Source organism: Molothrus aeneus, chromosome 1, assembly GCF_037042795.1.
Source record: "Molothrus aeneus isolate 106 chromosome 1, BPBGC_Maene_1.0, whole genome shotgun sequence".
NCBI lineage: Eukaryota > Metazoa > Chordata > Aves > Passeriformes > Icteridae > Molothrus > Molothrus aeneus.
In genome coordinates, this window is record NC_089646.1 from 35,596,907 (window position 1) to 35,616,589 (window position 19,683).

Consider the following 19,683-nt stretch of genomic DNA (forward strand, 5'->3'; position numbering starts at 1 on the left):
GAAGCTAAAATTAATCCTAGCTCAACTTGTAAGAGGGCAATTAAAGTAAAATTATCTCAGCAAGCTCCAGCAGGAATTGATATTATTTCTAAAGAGCAGCAGACAATTTAATTTTGAAATCTGGCTTAACATAAAAAAGGCACGTTGTTCAAATATAAGTTAAATGGCCATAAAAGTACTCTTTATTTAGCCTTCAAAACCCAATCTAAGTTATACACCACCTCATTCTTATTGCTATCTCACCCTTTAAAAGGTGCTGTATTAAAAAAAAAGGTGATTTGGCACGAAGCAGCACTTCTCCAGGGAAGGTGTCACTGTGTGCATGTGGAATGTGCTGCTGCACACCACGACCTGCATATGTGAGTGTGTGCACAAGAAGTGATGCTCTTCTTGTCTCCTCAATATATCCAATGTCTGCAGCTTAAGTCATCATCACTTTGGTGCTACCTATATACACTTTGTATATAAGCATTTAAGTCATTAATATATATATCAAATATAACCATTGGAAAATAAACACATGCAAGAGATCATGGATTTATGAAAGATTCTGGATGCATTTCATTAATACAAGTGTAACTATATAATAAAAAATTACACTATCGACAGATAGTCATGTTTGGCATTACAGCTGTGATTTACTCAAACATCAAATAGACAAAGCATCTTATATTGAAATATCAAGTTAATATCCATCCTTCATCAGAATTTGATTTTAAGGGAAAATTACTGCTCACAACCAACTTAATAACCCCCACAAAGGATATTTATTCAACCACTGCACAGCAGATAGGATTAAGAACTCTATTCCCAATTAATTCCTGATTTAGGACATCTGCATTATAGGACATAAAATTCTTACAATTCATTTTCCTGCTGTTCATTTTTTCCTCTGAAATCTGTTACATCAAGTCTTTTATATACAATGCACAGACCTCTGTCAAGTTTGATCTTTAAAAATACAAGAAATGCATTTGGCAAATCTGAAGGCAGAACACACATGAAATTCACAGCTCAGATGTTCCTAATGAGAAAGGCTTTAGTACAAAGCATGCCACTTACTTCCCATCTGTGTCTGATGCAGCTGCATAGTGCAGAGGTGTACAACCCCTCTCATCAAGGTCATTCACACTAGCTCCAGATCCCACAAGGGCAAACAGGCACTGATAATTACAATTGGCAGCAGCATAATGGAGTGGAGTTCTTTAGTACACATTTAAATAAAAAGTACAATGGTAAATAACAGCAAAATAATATTATAGAGACAGAAAAAGCAAAATAAAGTGAAACTTAAATCCTCCTTACATATGTAAGTAAGTATTTGTGGTGAAGAATACATCATCATAGTACCAAAGAATAGGGCCACTTTCTAGGGACCACTTAACAATGCTGAACTATATATAGTGGATTTATTTGCCAGCCAAAATATGCACAAACTTCATATTAAATGAAGCTTTATTTGAATTTTCTTGTGTAAACTTAGAGAGGGAAATCCAGTTTACATTAGAAATACCATTTTCTGTTAAGTAATTTTAAGCCACATGGAAAAATATGGACAAATCAAAAACTGCACAACAACTAAATATAGCACAAATAAAATACAACAATTGCACAAACAGACATTTTTAATAAAAAAGCACAATTTTGCCTAAGAGAGGAAAATGTTACTATTTATTTTTATCTATACTGACGTAGCAGAGGCACTGTTAAATATATCTTGTCTTCTTGTATCAAAACCATGAAATATTAGTACTGATGTATAATCTCAGAGAAACCTTATCCCAACTTCAAATACATAAACAATTCCCTAAATATGCCAGTTTAACTAAAATTTTAAAAAGACCAATATGACTCAGAATTTTATTTTCTATTTTTAAAGAGACTGCAGCTATAAATATCTTGATTTGGAGGAGACAGCCTCTTTCCTCTCCCTTAAAATGTCTTTTTCCCATTTCTTCCCATTTTAAACTAATATTTTCCATCTCCTGAAAAAATTCCTCTATATAAGATGAAGGTTAAACCAAAATCCAACCCAAAAGGAAACCCAACTTTCGATGACAAAAGTTGTGACAGATAGTTGTTCCTTTCTCAGGAAATAATGGAAGTGGAATTTAAAGCAAAATACAAGTTTGGCTCCATAACATTTTCTTTAAGTCCTACTCCTGCTCTTCACATCCCAGAAAATCATAATTTCCATGATGTGACATGAGATTTTACATGAGTACAGATCCTGTCATCTTAACTTAAATAATCATATACTAAAAATAGAAATTAATGTCATTCCAAAGAGTTCAGAGCTCAAATGGGGAAGCAGAAAGGGATCGATATTGTGAAATGAAAAAGGTGAAGCAGTTATAATAAAATACTGGGTATATTAATAAAAGAGCTTAGAAATAGCCACAGATGTATAGATATGACTAATACAGTATTTGGAAAACATTAGTAATGTCCTTGGATGAGAGCAATTTAAACATATTAGATCCATGTAATAAGGAAAGAAGGTTCACAAAAATTACAGTTGAAAGTGAAATTCAGTCTTTAAAAACAAGACTAAACACCTACCTAACAAAAGAGGACTACAAAATATGTTTGTGACTTTTGAGAACATATGCTGAAACATAGTTTTATTAGAGACATCATATCACAAAAAAACACATTTAAACTGGAACCCAGACTTTGCAATACTTTTAACAGCCCTTTCCAATGTACAAATCTGGAATGTCTTACCTTCCAAATCTGTCCTTTTTGTTGAAGTCTGCACCAGTATTTAGGAGAAGATTTAGGCACTCCAAATTCCTATTAAATTAATACACTATTACTTGTGATTGAAAATTTTATTTCATTAATATTGGCCTCTACAAATATCAGAACTACTACACATGAACATCTCATATGTTAGGTTAATGGAACTGAACTATAATGTGGAATTTTTGATATATACATTTCTGTATGTAAAATAGATTCCATAATTTATAGCTCAAACCAATAAGGAATATAAATTATTTCAAACCCACATATATAAATTTAATTGATACCAATTGGCATGCATAAAGCACATAAACATGAACCTAATTCAATAAATAATTCAATTCTTATAAAGAAATAAATAATAACACCTGTATGTCACATGCTTTTCCCACAATGATTCCAGCACAGAGGCAAGATTTACTGCCTATTTTTTAAGGCCAAATGTAAGTTGAAACATACATATTTTGCTTTTTAGTGTAATCAATTTTCAATAAAAATATGATCATCATAAGAGATATACTATATTGTTTATTGTTTAAACACTATTTTTGGTAACTTTCCTAAACTGAAGATGAGTGAGGGAATGTGTCACAAATTATTTGGTTTTTATATGAAGAGAGCATTTTAACTTCTATCACTTGCAACAAGGATGTATCTAGGAAATACTTTTGACTTAGAATGATTACTTAACAGTATTACTTAAACAACATTCAAACCGAAAAATGAAAATCGCAATATCATGGAGTTCTTGTGTCCCACAAAGTGTATCACGAAATTTATTACCCAATTCTTCCAGGCAATTTTGAGTAGCTGCTATAGAAAACCTACAATACAATAACAATAATCAATATGGATCACAACTCAAGTGATGAGCAAGTAGCTCTGACTACTTCATCCACCTAAACTCTGGAATTTAATTATTGCTTTTATTTTATTTAGACTGACCTTTTATTTATGGTTTTGGTAAAAACAAATTTCCCAAAGTTGCTGTTCTCTATCTCATGTCCCACAGTGATCTGAGGTGGGCATGCCATCTTAGAGTGCTGTAAATTCTAAAAATTTTATTATCATCCATGGGAATTAAAAAAAAAAAGAATCAGTTCATCCCCAAATATAAATCTAATGTAAGGCTGATGACACTTGGACACTGTACTCCAGCAATGACTTATTGAGCTGAACAGTTAATTAATTTTTTGTTTGCAGATAGAATCCATCTTGAAATTAATTTCATGTTTACATAAGTTCCAAGGGGAGAGGGCAGGAAAAACAGAGAGGAGATAATAGAAAAAAGAACAAGAATGATCAGCAATTGAAAAAAGAAATACTGAATATGAAAGCATGAATGCTTTTTTACACACCCTCCAGCTGCAGCTGCATGAAGACAAGTCCTGCCAAAGTCATCTGGTGTGTCAATGTCAAAACCTACAAAGCAAATATTTTGTAAAATCATTATGTAACATCACCTTCCACAAAACTGCTGTCATCTGCTGTTAAGAGAAATGCTTGCTAAGCAAACTTAACAGCTATTTGCAAAAGAGCATTCAAGCATTAAAATTTTCTTCATTTGAAACATGTCCTTGCTATTTCCAATGTTTTGAAAAACAGGCATTTAAATAAAACTGAAAGGGGTAAGCTAAAAGACAAGTAGCTGCACTGAGGCTGTGCTCTTTCTCATTCTATTTACCTGCTAATATTTCAGTGCCAGTCACTATTGAACATAAGATATATGCAGGTCATATGAAAATTCACGAATACACTAGAATTTATCACTGTTGTGCAGAGATTAATAATTTTTGGGGATGTCAGTATTACTAAATATAGGAGCTACTTAAATTTTATGCTTGAGTTTAATGCTTTAGTCCCAAAGAAAGAATTTTATTGAGTTGGAGTGATGGCTGCAAATAGCAGTTAATTACAGAGGAGCTCTTTGCAGAACACTGGAGTTTTCTCTTTCCTTGAAGGCTCAGCTATGGAACTTCAAATCCAAGATCACAAACACTAGCTGTGTAATTCCATACCCACCCATATATTTTGACAGAAAGATTACTATTTAAATCAGGTTTCAAAGCTACATTTTTGGTTTGAGAAAACTATTACACTCTTACAAGAGTTTTGCTCTTGTGTAGTGTAACTTATTTACTAAATCTCTATTTGTGGTACCTGGGAATGCTGTTTTTTTGGTTTTTGGGTTTTTTTTAAGAACTGTTCAACAACAGTAGATAATGAACAACATAAGACATGTTATTCAAAAATACTATTATTTCAAGACTGTTTTCCTGCTCCATATCCCCTAAAACAGGTTTTGTATGCACCACTATGCTTTTATCCCATTTCAACAGGGAATGGTCTATAGCATATATTTAGGAGAGTTTACTAGCTTGGTTTGAAGAATAGCCTTTGATGCCTTTCCACATCCCTAAGTTGCTTGTCTACCATCACTAACTACTTGAATGTCATTCAGTACTGGGATAAGGCAGATTGGTGACATTTTGTTAAGGTTTGCATATGAATAAAAATGAATTTAAAAATCAGAGATCTTTATTTTACATAAAAGAGACATCTCCCAACCCCAAAAAGGACACATACTCTGCATATACCAATCCCCACACCACGAGAACATCCTAAAAGTCTTTGGCAGTATGTAGTCTTTCTAGCCTGAAGGCTGAACATTCTCTTCAATTCCTTATCTGCTCCAGGCTAGATTTGCATCCAAGTTTTCTCAATTCATGTAAAAGCCACAGAAATCACTTGCAAGTCCTCCACATGATTTCCTTTGTCATACTGAACCTCCAGTAAGGGCACAGCCAGCACCACAGCACGTGCAGGAAGGAGAAAGAGCCAGCATCCCTCATTTTGACCACATCCAATTGAAATATTGTCAACTATTGGACAGTTCTTTCCTGAAGTGAATCCTTGCAAGTATGCCCATGATAGGACAGTAAATAAAAAACCTTTCCAGTAGGTAGCTTCAGTTATACTCCTCTAGTTCTTCTCCCAGGTTTCCCTATCTAACAGTACAAAGCTGGGGAAGCAGCTTCTTATGCTTCCTTTTCCCCAGTTCTCTCCTTTCCACTTATCTTTTTTCAAAAAAACATTAAGTGTCTTCAGATTAATACAGAACCATTTAGTTTATTCTTCTTCTTCTTCTGTTCCAGAAGCTTCATTTGGATAAATCTACCTTCTCAGAACTGCACTGGTTCAAAGAGCTCAGAATTCACCTAAGATTCTGGCCAACAAGAGAAGTAATGACCTTCCAACATGCACATCTTCAGGGAGGAGTCAAACATCAAAAGAAAAGTGCAGTCTGCATTGCATTTGGTTAACAACATAATACCAATGAACAGTTTCTTAAGAGAGCAGTCTACAGAGTCTTCAGAACTATTAGGTGCCCACTACAGGAATAGATGGGAATAGACTGATCTGTATTAAGCTAAAGACACCATGGAATGGAAATTGGATGGTCCATAAACTAATAAAAAACACTATCAATCTTTCTCCTTGAAGTTTCATTATGGTCTAAACCAGTCATCCCACCCCTATGGCCAACTCAAAATGCACAAACACAATATTAAAGAAATTATAAATATATTATTTAATTTTGGATTTTTTTTTAAACTTATGTCTGCAAAAGTTTGCATTCACTTTAACTACGGACTGTCCATTAAAAAACAAGCATTGGCCCCAGGGTACTAGTAAACTATAAGGATTTCTATGCATCACTAAATTAAGACTTAATTAAAAGCTATTCTATGAAATACACAATGAAGTGCAAAGCACCTTGTAAGAATTTAAAAGAGTGTCCTACCTGATGAGAGGAGCTTTCTGCAGCAGTCTGAAAATCCACTTAATGCTGCCAAATGGAGAGGAAACATCCCATGTATACCCCGCCTAAGATACACCATAATCAGGTATCACAGTTTCATTACAATTAAAATAAAACAAACATGATTGTGTGCCAAAGTGCACATGCATGGTGGGTTCAGCAAACCACCTAATTAGAATACTGAGCTAACTTCACATCTTAAACACTTCCTTCCAAGCTATCAGCATGCATTATCAGTGCAACAGCCTATTAAAACTTTCAGGGCTTTTACTTCAAATACATTACAGAAAACCCTATTTCTCTTTGTTTTGGTACAAATTGTGATATACTGACTAGCTACTTACAAGTACAACACAGCATAATAAACAAAGCATTTCCTGTTGCAAGTTGAAGATGATATTAAAAATTGCACTAGTTCTGTTAACCTAATAAATACACTTGTAAATTATGTCAGCTTGCATTCATGTCAGTAAAGTTACCTACTTTGCAGTGTCAGCACCACTCGTGATCAGAGTGTTGATTAATAGCTCATGGCCATATCTAGCTGCTATGTGCAAAGGGGTATTTCCATTCTTATCTTCACAGTCTATTTCAGCTCCTATAATAAAGAGTAATTACTAAGTAAGGGCATATGCAGGCATTCAGATACTTTGTTAGAAAGATAGGACTGTTGATCATTTAAGTAACATTATTAATTGCCAGTGACTGAGTAGTTTGGATTTAAAACTTATACAGATTTCAATGGTAGAGAAAAGCATTTTATTATGTAACCTTATGGGACAAACTGGATTATGGAAAATAACCTGGGTTATGGAAAACAAATCTATATACATATTCCTGCGTTCTTAAAAAGAAATGGTTCATCAGTGTAACTTATCAAACTTTATAAACAGATATGCCAGACTCCACCACTATAACTGGACATGAAAAAAATTCAGCATGTTGTTACCAATACAAGAGGATGAAAACATCCAAAATGGAAAGCTTATGACAAAAATACTCCCTCCCCCTTTTTACCATTTTGAATGATGGTTTGGGATCTTGAAAATCTACCATGGATCGCTGTCATGTGCAAAGGTGTTTTCCCATCTTTACTCTGGAAGAGAAAAAAAATACTGTTACTTATCACCAGTAACAGCAATTAATCAGATCTGATAAAAGAAAAACCAACAAAAAGGACATTTCTTACTTCTTTTCTCTCTACACTCCATCCTTTAAATTGTTTCTATGCACAGACAGATGCTGGCAATGAGAAGTTCAGCATGACATGGCAAGCTTTTCACAAGAGCTGCTCTTAGTCACTCTTCCAGATGCCAGTGACAACTCATGGATGCCCACTCACTCACACTCACAGTTATCCCTAAGATAACTCTTGAGAGGATGATGACAGCACACAATTTCAGCAACAAGTCTATGTCCAACCCCTCCCCTCCCCAAGGCTAAAATAAAATAATGTTTTAAGATTGTTTATTGAAAGAAAGTAGCTGTATTTACTAGAGGGGTTTAAACATTATATTAGAAGACAACACATTACAAAGCTCATGTGTTTCCTAGAAATTTCTGTAAAGTGATGTTTGTAAGCAATTTATCATAAACTAAAAGTAATCCTAGGGTAGAACTATTCAACCCTACTAGGTACTACACATTTGAAATGCACATCTTGGATGTGCACTTAATCATTCAGCCAGTAAAGACACTCTTGAAGCAGGCTAACAGTAACACATAAGGAAACTTCACTTTTTAACAGCTCAGTATCAAAGCACTATTTTTACTGTTGCTAATATTTTGGAATGATCTTCCTCTCATACTTGTCACAGGTAATGGGAAAGCTTTACAGCAGAAAAAAGTTCCTACACATGCATTCAAAAAATTGCAAACACAACACAGAAAATCAAAGTACCCTTGAATGCACTTGCATACTGCATCTAAGTTTTCAAAGATGCCTTTGAAGAGTATGAAATGTTCACAAAATACAAAGTTAAATCAGACAAATATGGCAGGGGAACATAGGAACACGTGTATTGAAACATCACAAATTGTTGTCATATGCAAAAGTGTCTTCCCATCTTTACTCTCCCTTTGGCACCAAATGGACATGGTTCTATGGATGTGACACTGAAAGTCTGCTAAGACCCTCTTAAGGATGGATATGGAATTTTTCATTGTGTCACTGCCCGGAGCAGCATAACAGCACAATTATGTGAAACACTGTCTTCTCAGACCTAGGTTGAAAGAAATAAAACACTTGATAAGGAATTAAGTTATCTCTAGCTCTTCCAGCTAGCAGATTTCTTTGACCATAAATAATCCAAAAGACAACATCCACATATCCATAGCAGATGCAAATAAACACAGAACATGGGGTTGAAATCCTCTTGAGGATTTAGACAATCAATTTTAATTCTGTCATTGGATGCCTTAAGAAAAAGCCAAATAAACACACCATAAGTGACAACTTCTTCAAGCAACCTCTGTGCTCCACTTTTCTCTCATGTTTCTCCCTACAGTTCAGTTCTCATCCCTTTTTCCAACCACTAAAATTCTCTGTGCCCAATTACTTTAAAACAACTCTTAGACATTGGTGACTTTTCTCCTCACTTTTATCCTTCTTTAAGCTAAAGAATCTATAAAATCTATTAATTTCTATTAATTAAAGAAAAAATATCATATAAAATAAGCTTAGTGAAGTAACAGACAGAATTTCAGGACTCAGATAAAGTAGCCTGCAGTCTCACTGGCTTAGATGGAACAAATCTGTATCTCATAGGAAGGCTAATGAAGAAAAAGAAGATGGAGCTGAAAAAACACAGATCTCATAATGTACCTTACAAAGACATAGGAATAACTTAAGGTGACAGTATTAGAAACTGAAGAGCACTGTGGTTAAGTTTTCTCACAAGAAAACTTCGGTAAGATCTTGAAAAGAACAACAAAATATGCTACAGAATAATTTTCCACTTATAAATGAAAAAACACAGTACAAACAAGAAGAGATTTTTATATTTACTCTGTTCAAATTTACTTAAAAATGCACTTAACATAGATTTCTAAGACTGGATTTTATGAAAGTGCCTCTCTCATGTCTAATAGTCTCAAGTTCCTTTCCAGCCCAGGAATAACAAAACATGCAATTGTCTATAAGCACATAAACATAGAACAGGTATAAAATTTAATGAAGACAATTCCCATGTAGAAGCAGGTATAGGATAGTATTCAGAATTGCCTTCTAAGACACTAGAAAAGGATATATAGGACCAGAAGCAGTAGCCAAACAGAACCAGTAGCCAAACACTTCTTTAAGCAATGAAGTATCAATGCTCTATTAAGCAAATCACTATTTCCTGAGATGCCAGGAGATTGGACTGTAGAAGCAGGGAGGTATTTTCTAAACTTTGCTTCCATTTCCTTTTCTTTATGTATTTAGGTTCTTCTCTCTAAATATCAAGCTAACTACAGCTGTGTGATTTAATGAGATCAGACAGGATCACAGCACATGACAGGACAGCTATGGGCTAACGATAACTTTCGTTGTCTTCACTGAAACTCAGCTAAATGTGGTAAAATCACCCAAATCTCTCCTATCACTAGAGAAAATGTATCCACAAAATACTTAGATCATTGCAAATTTGCTAAGAACAGTAATTGCTATTAGACAGAAATAATACACAGCACAAGGTGTCTCATTCAGTGATTACTCATATATTAACTGTACTCAGACTACTGAGCTTCACTGAGGGAGAGGAAATATGGGTCTATCATGTCACAGCATTCCTCCAAATGAAATCTCCCCCTAGCAACAATTCTTATGTTCTAGTACCACCAATGAAAGTAAAAAACTTTTTCTATTTAGGTCACTGAATTTTCAAGCAGCAATGAGGTCCATAAAACAATTAATACTGTCCCATTACATCCTCATTTCAATGTGTTCTTCCATGCATGGAAATCCTGAATAGTGAGGAGGGAGTGCTCCAGTAATGAGCAATACTTAATAAGATTCACTGTTCTACAGTGGACACTGACAAGGCTATGAAAACAAGTAGGAAATTATGTCCAGAGGTGATAAAAAGCATATAACATATTTCTACTGTTCTATTCTCTTCTGCTATATAATCCCTTCTTGAGATGAGGCCAGCACTCACAGATATGCACAAGAACTTCCTCTCTATCTGCCATCCAGAGTAAAGAGTGTTTCCCTTTTGCTCTCCCTACTCAGTCATCCACAGCAGGAAGAACTGTAATAGTACTGTCCAGTCTGCACCTACATTGCCATCCATATCCACTCTCTTACCTCTAAAATCACAGCAAAAGCTGCACATGGGAGGAAATGATTGAATCAGCCTACACAAGCAATATTATTATGATGAAAAATAGATCTTAGAGCCATTTTAAGAACTACTTTGAACTCCAGCCTCAATATTTGGAAACTGAACTAGCTTGGTTTCAATAAATATTTAGTAAGAACACCCTAATTCCATCTCATTTTAAATCCACAATTCTTTCTTAGTTACACAACATATTCTATTTTTTTAGGGATTGCTCTTCTGATTAAGTCCAAGATTTATCTTTATAGGCCTTTCCAGGGAAGTAGAAGTTGACTTAAAAATTATTTTCTTTTGCCTCAGTTCTTGCACTTTTTCACAGTGCAAGTGACAAGTTTTCATATGCAAAGTAAGGCTGTTCACGCCTTCAGGTGCAAATTTACAGGCCAAATTCAGTCATATTGGTATAAATCCACAGAAATGCTACTAACAGAATTACAACAGAAACACCTTGGTGAGGAAAGTGGGGATAAATGCTATTTTCGAGCTATAATTGCTTAAAATCCCTACATAGCCCTACTCGCTTAATTTTGCACTTAAGAATTTTGATATGTACAAAATCAGCACATTTTAATTACAACCAACCCCATAGCTAAAGCTAATGCTGGTTCTCAAATGGAGCCCTGTCCATTTCTTTCTTCTACATCAGAAATATGCCCAAAATCATGAACCCTTGCAGCCCTGCATTTAGAAAAACAGTAATTCTTGGCTTGGTAATATTTGTCAGAGCATCACAGAAGAGTTTGGGTTCAAAGGGACCTCATCTGGTTCCAACCCCGCTAGCATGGGCAGGGTTCCACTTGACTAAGTAGCTCAAAACCCCATCCAGCCTGGCATTGAACCCTTCCCAGGGATGGGGCATCCACAACTTCCCTTCCCCTTGGAACAACCTGTTCCAAGGCCTCACCACCCTCACAGCAAAGATTTTCTTCCTAATATCTAATCTAACCCTACTCTCAAAGTCTGAAGCCATTTCCCCTTGTCCTATAACTCCATGCCCCTGCACAAAGTCCCTCTCCAGCTCTCTTGTAGGCCCCCTTCAGCTACTAGAAGGTGCTCTAAGCTCTTCTTTGCTCTTATTTGTGTGAGTAACACACAAATATAATCAGAAGTATATTTAACATTGTGGGATTATTTTCATGGCAGACCACACTTTACTGAAAAATGATGTTTCAAGAATGTAGGACAAAAGTCAGCCAGCCTGCAACACTGAACACTCAGTCATATGCAGCCTGGGACATTAGGCAGAGCAGAAAGCTGGCAACAAAAATAAATGGACTGTGACCTGGATATTTTAGGACAAGTTGGCAATAAACCCTATAACACAGCTCCTTACTTCTGCAGGGCACTTTGGTAATGAATTTTTCCACAACTGAGTTATGCACATTTTTATTGAATGAGCTGCATGTCTAAATATATGTATCAGTGAGCAGGAACATTCATTTAGGATTTTTCCACATCAAAGAGCTTATTTTTAAAATACTCTCAAATTTTCAGTTGGCTATGAGTTTTGTATTAACAATAGATATAAAACTGTATTTTGGAATTAGTTAGCTGAAAACCAGCTTGAATCACTGTAAAAATCAGTGCTTACGTGAAGTGACACAAACCCCAAGATTTTTAACAGAAATGTCAGCTACTCTAATATTCATCTTCTGCACAGACTGTGCTGAAATTCAAGCATAAACCTATTAAGCAGGTTTCTTTTCCTTTTTCTTTTAAAAAAATTAAATAACATAGAATTCCTGTCATACTGCATGTGGGTGACAGTTCAGGCAACCAGACATTATGACATAAGGAACACTTGGACTCTTCATTCCATACACCCATTTCCTACCTCCCTAGGCCTAAAACCTGCCAAGACACCAGATACTGTCACTAAATATTTTTGAACACACTTAAGTTTTCATTACTAGAGTAAAGATCAACATAATACGAACCAGAAGGTCTTACATCTCTCTACCTACAACAAGGCTGGATTCTAAGGATTATTCTGCAGTCAAAGACTTGTGACCAAACAGAGATGTAAAATGTATACTGACTCTGCTCACACAATTTTGCTGGAGTAATTAAAACACCAGCTGTTTGAGACTTTCCATTGGCCTGATCTACTTACATTTGTATTTTTAATACACTCTTCCCCAATCTCCCTGATAGATTAGATTCTAAGATCTTACATTATCATCTCTTCAAGTGCTCCAGCAATTACACAGGTGATACACATTTCCCTGAAATACCCCTGATTTTGTTCATATTACTTATTTATAAGAAAAACACATACTTTTGCATTTTTTCAAATTATTTGCTCTTACTTACATGGCTAGACTAGGGAAAACAAAGCATACAGAATTCTGACATTTAAATATAATTAAAACTGGCCAGACATTATTGGCATTTTTCTTCATCCTTTTGGACACTATAATATATCCCATTGAGGTTTCCAGATTCAGATCAATTCTTGAAGCAACATACTGGCTCATTTTTACTGCAGTACTTTTCAAACAAATACTCAATCTATCAGTGGGAACTTCTCCGTGTTATCAAAACAAGTATGTTTGAAAAAACTACCTCTGATAAAGATGTATAGCATTTTTAAGTGTGAAAGGATGGCTTTGGATACACCTACCTTTATATTTACATCTGCTCCATTGCAGACCAAGAGCTCTAAACACAATGCTCCATGTGTTGATGCAGCAGCAAAGTGCAAAGGTGTGAACCCCTTCTCATTCACTTGATTTACATTAGCACCACAGTCTATCAGTTCATTCACTACAACATCTTGCCCATTGTAACAAGCTACATGGAGAGGAGTATTTCCATAGGCATTTGGCTCATTCATCTGTAAGAGAAAAAAACCCCAAGATTAGTTAGTATGCAAAAAGCTGTACTTAATGCAGCATTTAATTCTAGCAAAGGAAAAATCTCAAGTCACGAGATTATGTTTTGGAACTCTTCAAAAGCAGATATTAAAAGTAAGTTCTGGATCTAGGATGTTGATTGAGATCTGTGTCCTGGGGAAGATATGATTGCTTTACAAGTGAGCCAACCTCCTCCAATTGTCTCCACACCAGTTTCCTGTACGCAACTCTAAGAGAAGCCACACAGCCAAAAATATCAACTGTGGCAATTAGCATAGATGCTACAGAGAAAGCATAGCACAGACCTCTATAAAACAGCATTGCAAGTTTTCATTAACAACAGAGGTCAAAGAGCCTTTTTGTGTGTGTATGTGCACATATAAAAACAGAATTTCTTGTTGTACACAACATGACACTGAATTCTGATCTACTTCTCAATATTGAGCTTGAGTTGCAATCTCCAGCCTTGCAAGACTAAGATTATGATTCACAAAGTAGATTTCTTACACTGTTTCACAGTTTACTGTTAACACTCCTTCTACAGCCAGGTACTAAAGAACCTTTTAATTTGTTTTGCATTTCAATATTAATATGGTCTCATTTACTGCAGTACTGAAGTTTCTCACAATTTTTAGTATCATCTAAAATTTATGTCACGTAGGAAAGTCAGTTCCATGTATATTTTACCAAATGAGGCAAAAGCATTTAATTTCCTGCATTTCAACAATTATTGTGTGGCAAAACTAGGCTCAGAATTCCTATTTCCTGACTTCCAGTCCAGTGAATTAAGAGCAAGAAATATCAAATAAACAAAAAGCCCCACTGAATACACATTTGTTTTCCAAGTATTGTGTAAAATCTGCAAGGCTCTGAAGGAGGTTTTCTTTTAATAGAGAAATGAGGGTTTATAAAAGAAAATGTAGTACTTGGAGAGATCTTCCTTCACGTACTTTCACTATATCCTAACCTGTGTGCTACAAGTACTAACAAGAGTATTTTGAACAAAAAAAAATCTCATTTAATTTTATTTTTCCTTACATCAACTCCAAGATCCAGAAGATATTTGACTACACTGATCATCCCACTAGATGCTGCAGCATGTAAGGGTGTATATGATTTCTTGTCTTTGCATGTCACTTCAGCTGTATGGGTCACGAGTAATTTCACAACTTCAATATGACCTAAAATAATAAGGACAAATAAAATGAAGCATCATATTTTATTAACCAGCACAGGTTTGCAAACTTCATAATTCCACAATTGTTATAACATGATCAAGAAACTATTCCTTTGGACCTAATGTAAAAAAAGAAAGAATTGTTCTTGTTTTCTAATCCTATCATGAACTATAAAAGCAACATAAAATAATCATCTCCATACACCCCACCCAACAACCACTGCAAAAATAAATTTGTATACTCAAAACACAATCCTGGAGAACTAGAGAGGCAAAGTAACTTTGTAATTATTAAGTATTTGCCACAAATTTACATTAACAACTTGCGAGACAATGTGACTGTCAATCTTCCACTACCACCCCAACTCCAAACACGCCCATTAGGATTTTTAAATCTTACAGGAAGTTTGAAAAATTGATGCAAACACGGAAAGAAGAAAATATTCTACTTTTACATCAAAATATACCCCCCAATCCGACTTCTTTTACCCACAAAGCATTTAAAATGTTAAGCCACATCATACATGGTTTAGTAAAGCTCTGTTTTCAAGACTGACTCAGAGATGATCTTTGAGGAACTGCAGCCTTTTAAAAGCATCAACTGCTCTCCTAAGACAATGGAAGTAGAGTACAAGGAAGAGTAAGAGTTGGGATAATGAAGAAGGCATGGGGGAGGTTCCAGGTGGAAAAGAGAAGAGAGGGCAGGGAGCCCACCCTGAAGTGGTGGGCAGTAACTCTCACTGCCAGCTTTGGGCCAGGGACGCCAGCACCATGACCCACCCCAGCTGCAAAGGGCAATGAGCTTTTCCCTTCCATGCCCACATGCTCCTCCTCCGCTTGCAGGCACTTGTGACACTGCCTGCTAAGAAGCCATGAAAATGGGGTAGCCAAGTATCTGTCATTCTTGCTCTATTGTTAATTTAACTGCCAAACAACTAATTACTGAAAGCACATGGATAGTCATGACAAAGACTGCTGAATAAAGAAATACATGACTTTAACAGAGCACAATACACTTGGCGCTTTACTTTTGTAACTGACCCATGTGGGACTCTTTATTTTACCTTTCAGGTGACATCCTTTCCTTAGTTAAAGAAGTGGTGAGGGACACACTGAATACTTATGTTTATACTTATCCAGTCAGATATCTAAGTAGAAAGTATCAAATCCACCTTTCAGTTTAGGTGCTTCACAAAGAGTGTGGGTCTTTGCTTCATAAACAGTTAAGAGAATTTGCAAAAGTTTGAATAGGAAGTGCCTACCCAAAGGAATACAGACAAAGCTATTTTTATAAACACTCAGACACTGTGATACTTATTTTATGCTGCATACCTAACAGCACACAAAATACCATTTCACCTTAGCTACCAACCAAAGCCGTAAGACTTTACCAGCGCAATGTGAAGTGCTGCAATAATATTTCACTTCTTAATTATCTCAGTATAGTAGGAAACAGGGGAAAGAGAAATGCAAACACAATACTCATCTTTTTACCCAAATACAATGGGGAAAAGAATGAAAACAAGCCCTAAAGGAGAAACAGAAGTTCAGAAGATATCTAAAGCAGCGAAAGGAATAGAGACAGTGAACAGAACAGTGACAGAAAAAAATTCAAAGAGAGGGTAAAAAGCCAAAAAAAACCCTGACCTGCATTGAAAAGGCAAGCAGCAATCAGTGGAAGACTCTCAAAGGGAAGAGCAAGGTACTTGACTTGAGAAGTGCTGCAGAGACATCCCGGTGCAGCAGTGAGGGCAACACCAGCACACAGCACTGCGAGTCCATTGCAGTCCCAGCCTTGCAGCTGGACAGCGATGGAGCCGGGTGGAAAGCAGGAAGGAAGCAAAACAATGGACATCACCCTAGAAAGTTATTTATAGTAGAGTGACGAAAAGCATAACTTGTTTAATTTATGGTTAGTTTTACATGGTGGAAAACTTTTTAAGGTTTTCTCCAAACAATGTACATTGGAGCAATGTACAATGGCTCCAAATTGTGAGGGAGAATGTCATAATTATTTTTACTTTGACTGAAGGCTTTCAAAATATTTTTCTTCTCTATTGTCTACAGGGAAATTTAGGCAGATCAACATCAATTAAACTACATTTTTCCTGCCCAAACACTCTTCATTAAGAGACTTCCCTGTAAATAGCCTACAATACAGCACTGATTAAAATTGGAATAAATGTAGCTTATTTGCAAAACAGAAGACTTTTCATCTAGGCAAGCACAAGGCAGAAGGTGTCTCTGGCCTCTCATTGACACTTGTCAGTTCTCTGAAACTTCACATACAAGTTTCATTCAACAAAATTTTGCAAATAACCACATTCAATAAGGTGGCTGGACAGACTGCCACAGACATTGTTTTGCAGATATAAGTACATTAAAAACACTAATATTGAAATAACATTAGATCAATAATGAAGATTGTTCTTTAACTTCTGGGGTTTTAAGTACTGGTATAAATACCTGAAGTGCAATCTCATCCAGCTTCAAATAATAAATTAAGAGCATTAGTGCTGTGATGATCACTTCCTAATTGAATGGCACATTCAATTTTTTTCAAGTCTGATAAAAGGGAAGGAAGAACATTACTCTGACAGTATTGAAAGGGTATTGATCAAGACCACGAGAACAATAATTATCCACTCTGGAATAAGAATGGCGAGGCAAGAATTTGTAGTTTCAGAGATGAAATATTCTTTGAAAATACAATCCCCAAGGATGCTGCAATGATCCTCTGTTTCAGGTGTCCCTTGTATTAACTGCTTACTTTTTATTTAGCATTTCTCCGAAGTTTTTCACCTGTAACTAGACTTGTTAACTGATGAACATAGCTCCTCCTTTTTAAAGAACAAAACTACTTACCTTACTTTTCTTTTTCCAACAAATTAATTTTCCTCACCACAAAATACACATTTACAAGGCAATTTGAACTATACTATTAACAGTTTTTTGGCAGACACAGATCAACTCAATGCTCACAATGCAAATATTTTTCCTAGAAATATGTCAAACCACTAAACATGAGATGATTTTTTTTATTACTACAGTATTAATCAACTGAAATATGTACATACCCATATATGCTGCCCAATGTATAGCTCGTCTGTCTTTCTTGTCAAATGCATTAATATTGGCCCCTCTAGACAACAGTAAGCTGACCATCTGAGATAGAGAAAAAGAACACAAATCTTCTATTCATAATGGAAAAAACTTTGCCTCAACAGAGAAAACCATGGAAGAAAACAAAAATGTATGCATTTTCAGAGGATTTAAATGAGTTGGGTCTTGAATATTCCATAAGTTTGAAAAATTGGCTGTCACAATGAAGTGACTGTAAGGAGCACAAAACTTGATGTCAACAAAACCACTTCTTAACCACTTTCTTAGTTAAATATTGCAAAGCCATGAAATCTTTTATATCTTCAGGTTACTAAGGGACTAATGAGTCAGAACTTATTACATATATTTCCTCTGAATTTCAGTGACAACAAACTCCCTATGTTCGCTATTAACTGAACAGAAAAATATCCTGGCTTTTCCATTTTAAATTTACCTGTTACTAATTTAACTGCACTTAACAAATTTCATTCTGTCACAAGAAAAATGAACACTGTAATAAACTTTCAATAAAATGATGTAACACTTATTTTCCACAACTTTTCTGCACAGAGATGCATACAGAAAACAAACTCAAACCAAAAAGCACAAAATAGAGGTTGAGGATTTTTGAGGGAATGGGGGAGAAATGATTTTAAACTCAAAAATGAAATATCAGAAATATGAGGGACAGAATGACAAGTGGAAGACAAGAAAATTAACTTTTACCTCAACGTGTCCACTGAAGGCTGCATGATGCAGTGCAGTTCTGCCTGCTCGATCAGACACATTTACATTGCTTAGGAGAGGCACCAAAGCTTCAGCACACTTCACAGCTTTGTTTGCAGCTGCTATGTGTAGGGGTGTCTGCCAGTTTTTATCACGAGCATTGACATCTGCTGAATGCTTTAACAACACCTGAACAGCATCCTGAAAACATTTACAAAAAAACCAAGCCACTTAGTAAAGATCAGAAATGACAGCCCTGGATTTAAGGACAGTACAGTGGAAAACAACTCTTTACCATTTGTTCATTTGCAAACATAATCATTGGGACACTTTGGGATTTGTACTTTATCATAAATCCAAACTTGAGGATGTTCTCAAGGATGTGAATAATTTAAACAAATCAACCATTTCCAGGTCTTTTATTCCTTAAGCCACATGGAAAATTATTTTGTAATCACACTGATTTCCAAAGTTTAATAAACCATCCTAGGATTTCTTCCATCAGTGGAATTCTTAGCCAAGGATTAGTGAAGTACTATGAACTTATAAAATGAATTTCCATCAATCTGCCAAGTACAATTTTTCAACTGTCCAAGTCTACAAATGGCAAACCTGAGATTGTTAAATGTACATTTAGAGAACCACAAATAAAACTGTGCATAGTCACAAAAAGTTTCAACATACACTGTTGCAAAATTCCTGAAAACCGTTTTAAAATATTGCACTGAATTCCATCTCTCAAAATGATTATTCATTTCCTTTTGTTAGAAGTACAAGCTGTGAAAATTTGACAAATAAGACTGTAATTCTTACAGCAAGATAAACAAATCCCACTAAAATATGTGCACACAATTGGAATGCATAAAAAAATAACTGTGCTGGCAGTATCAACATGATGATGAATATTGCATTTTGCATCAGCTGTGTGAC

General features: G+C 35.5%; 1 protein-coding gene across 4 annotated transcripts in view; it reads right to left on the reverse strand.

Annotated features, from left to right (window-relative positions):
• ANKRD28 (ankyrin repeat domain 28) overlaps positions 1-19,683 on the reverse strand; it is a 120,259-nt gene that overhangs the window by 19,893 nt on the left and 80,683 nt on the right. For all 4 annotated transcript variants that reach the window (XR_010784036.1, XM_066555055.1, XM_066555049.1 and 1 more), the window contains exons 5-14: positions 18,754-18,954; positions 18,003-18,090; positions 14,787-14,929; positions 13,517-13,729; positions 7,589-7,667; positions 7,055-7,169; positions 6,554-6,636; positions 4,107-4,170; positions 2,728-2,796; positions 1,063-1,203 (exon numbers count right to left, since the gene is read on the reverse strand). Coding sequence is in view for 3 of the 4 variants with exons in the window: in XM_066555055.1 (XP_066411152.1) it covers positions 1,063-1,203; positions 2,728-2,796; positions 4,107-4,170; positions 6,554-6,636; positions 7,055-7,169; positions 7,589-7,667; positions 13,517-13,729; positions 14,787-14,929; positions 18,003-18,090; positions 18,754-18,954 (1,196 nt within the window). In the remaining variant the exon portion in view is untranslated. The remainder of the gene's footprint in view (positions 1-1,062; positions 1,204-2,727; positions 2,797-4,106; positions 4,171-6,553; positions 6,637-7,054; positions 7,170-7,588; positions 7,668-13,516; positions 13,730-14,786; positions 14,930-18,002; positions 18,091-18,753; positions 18,955-19,683) is intronic.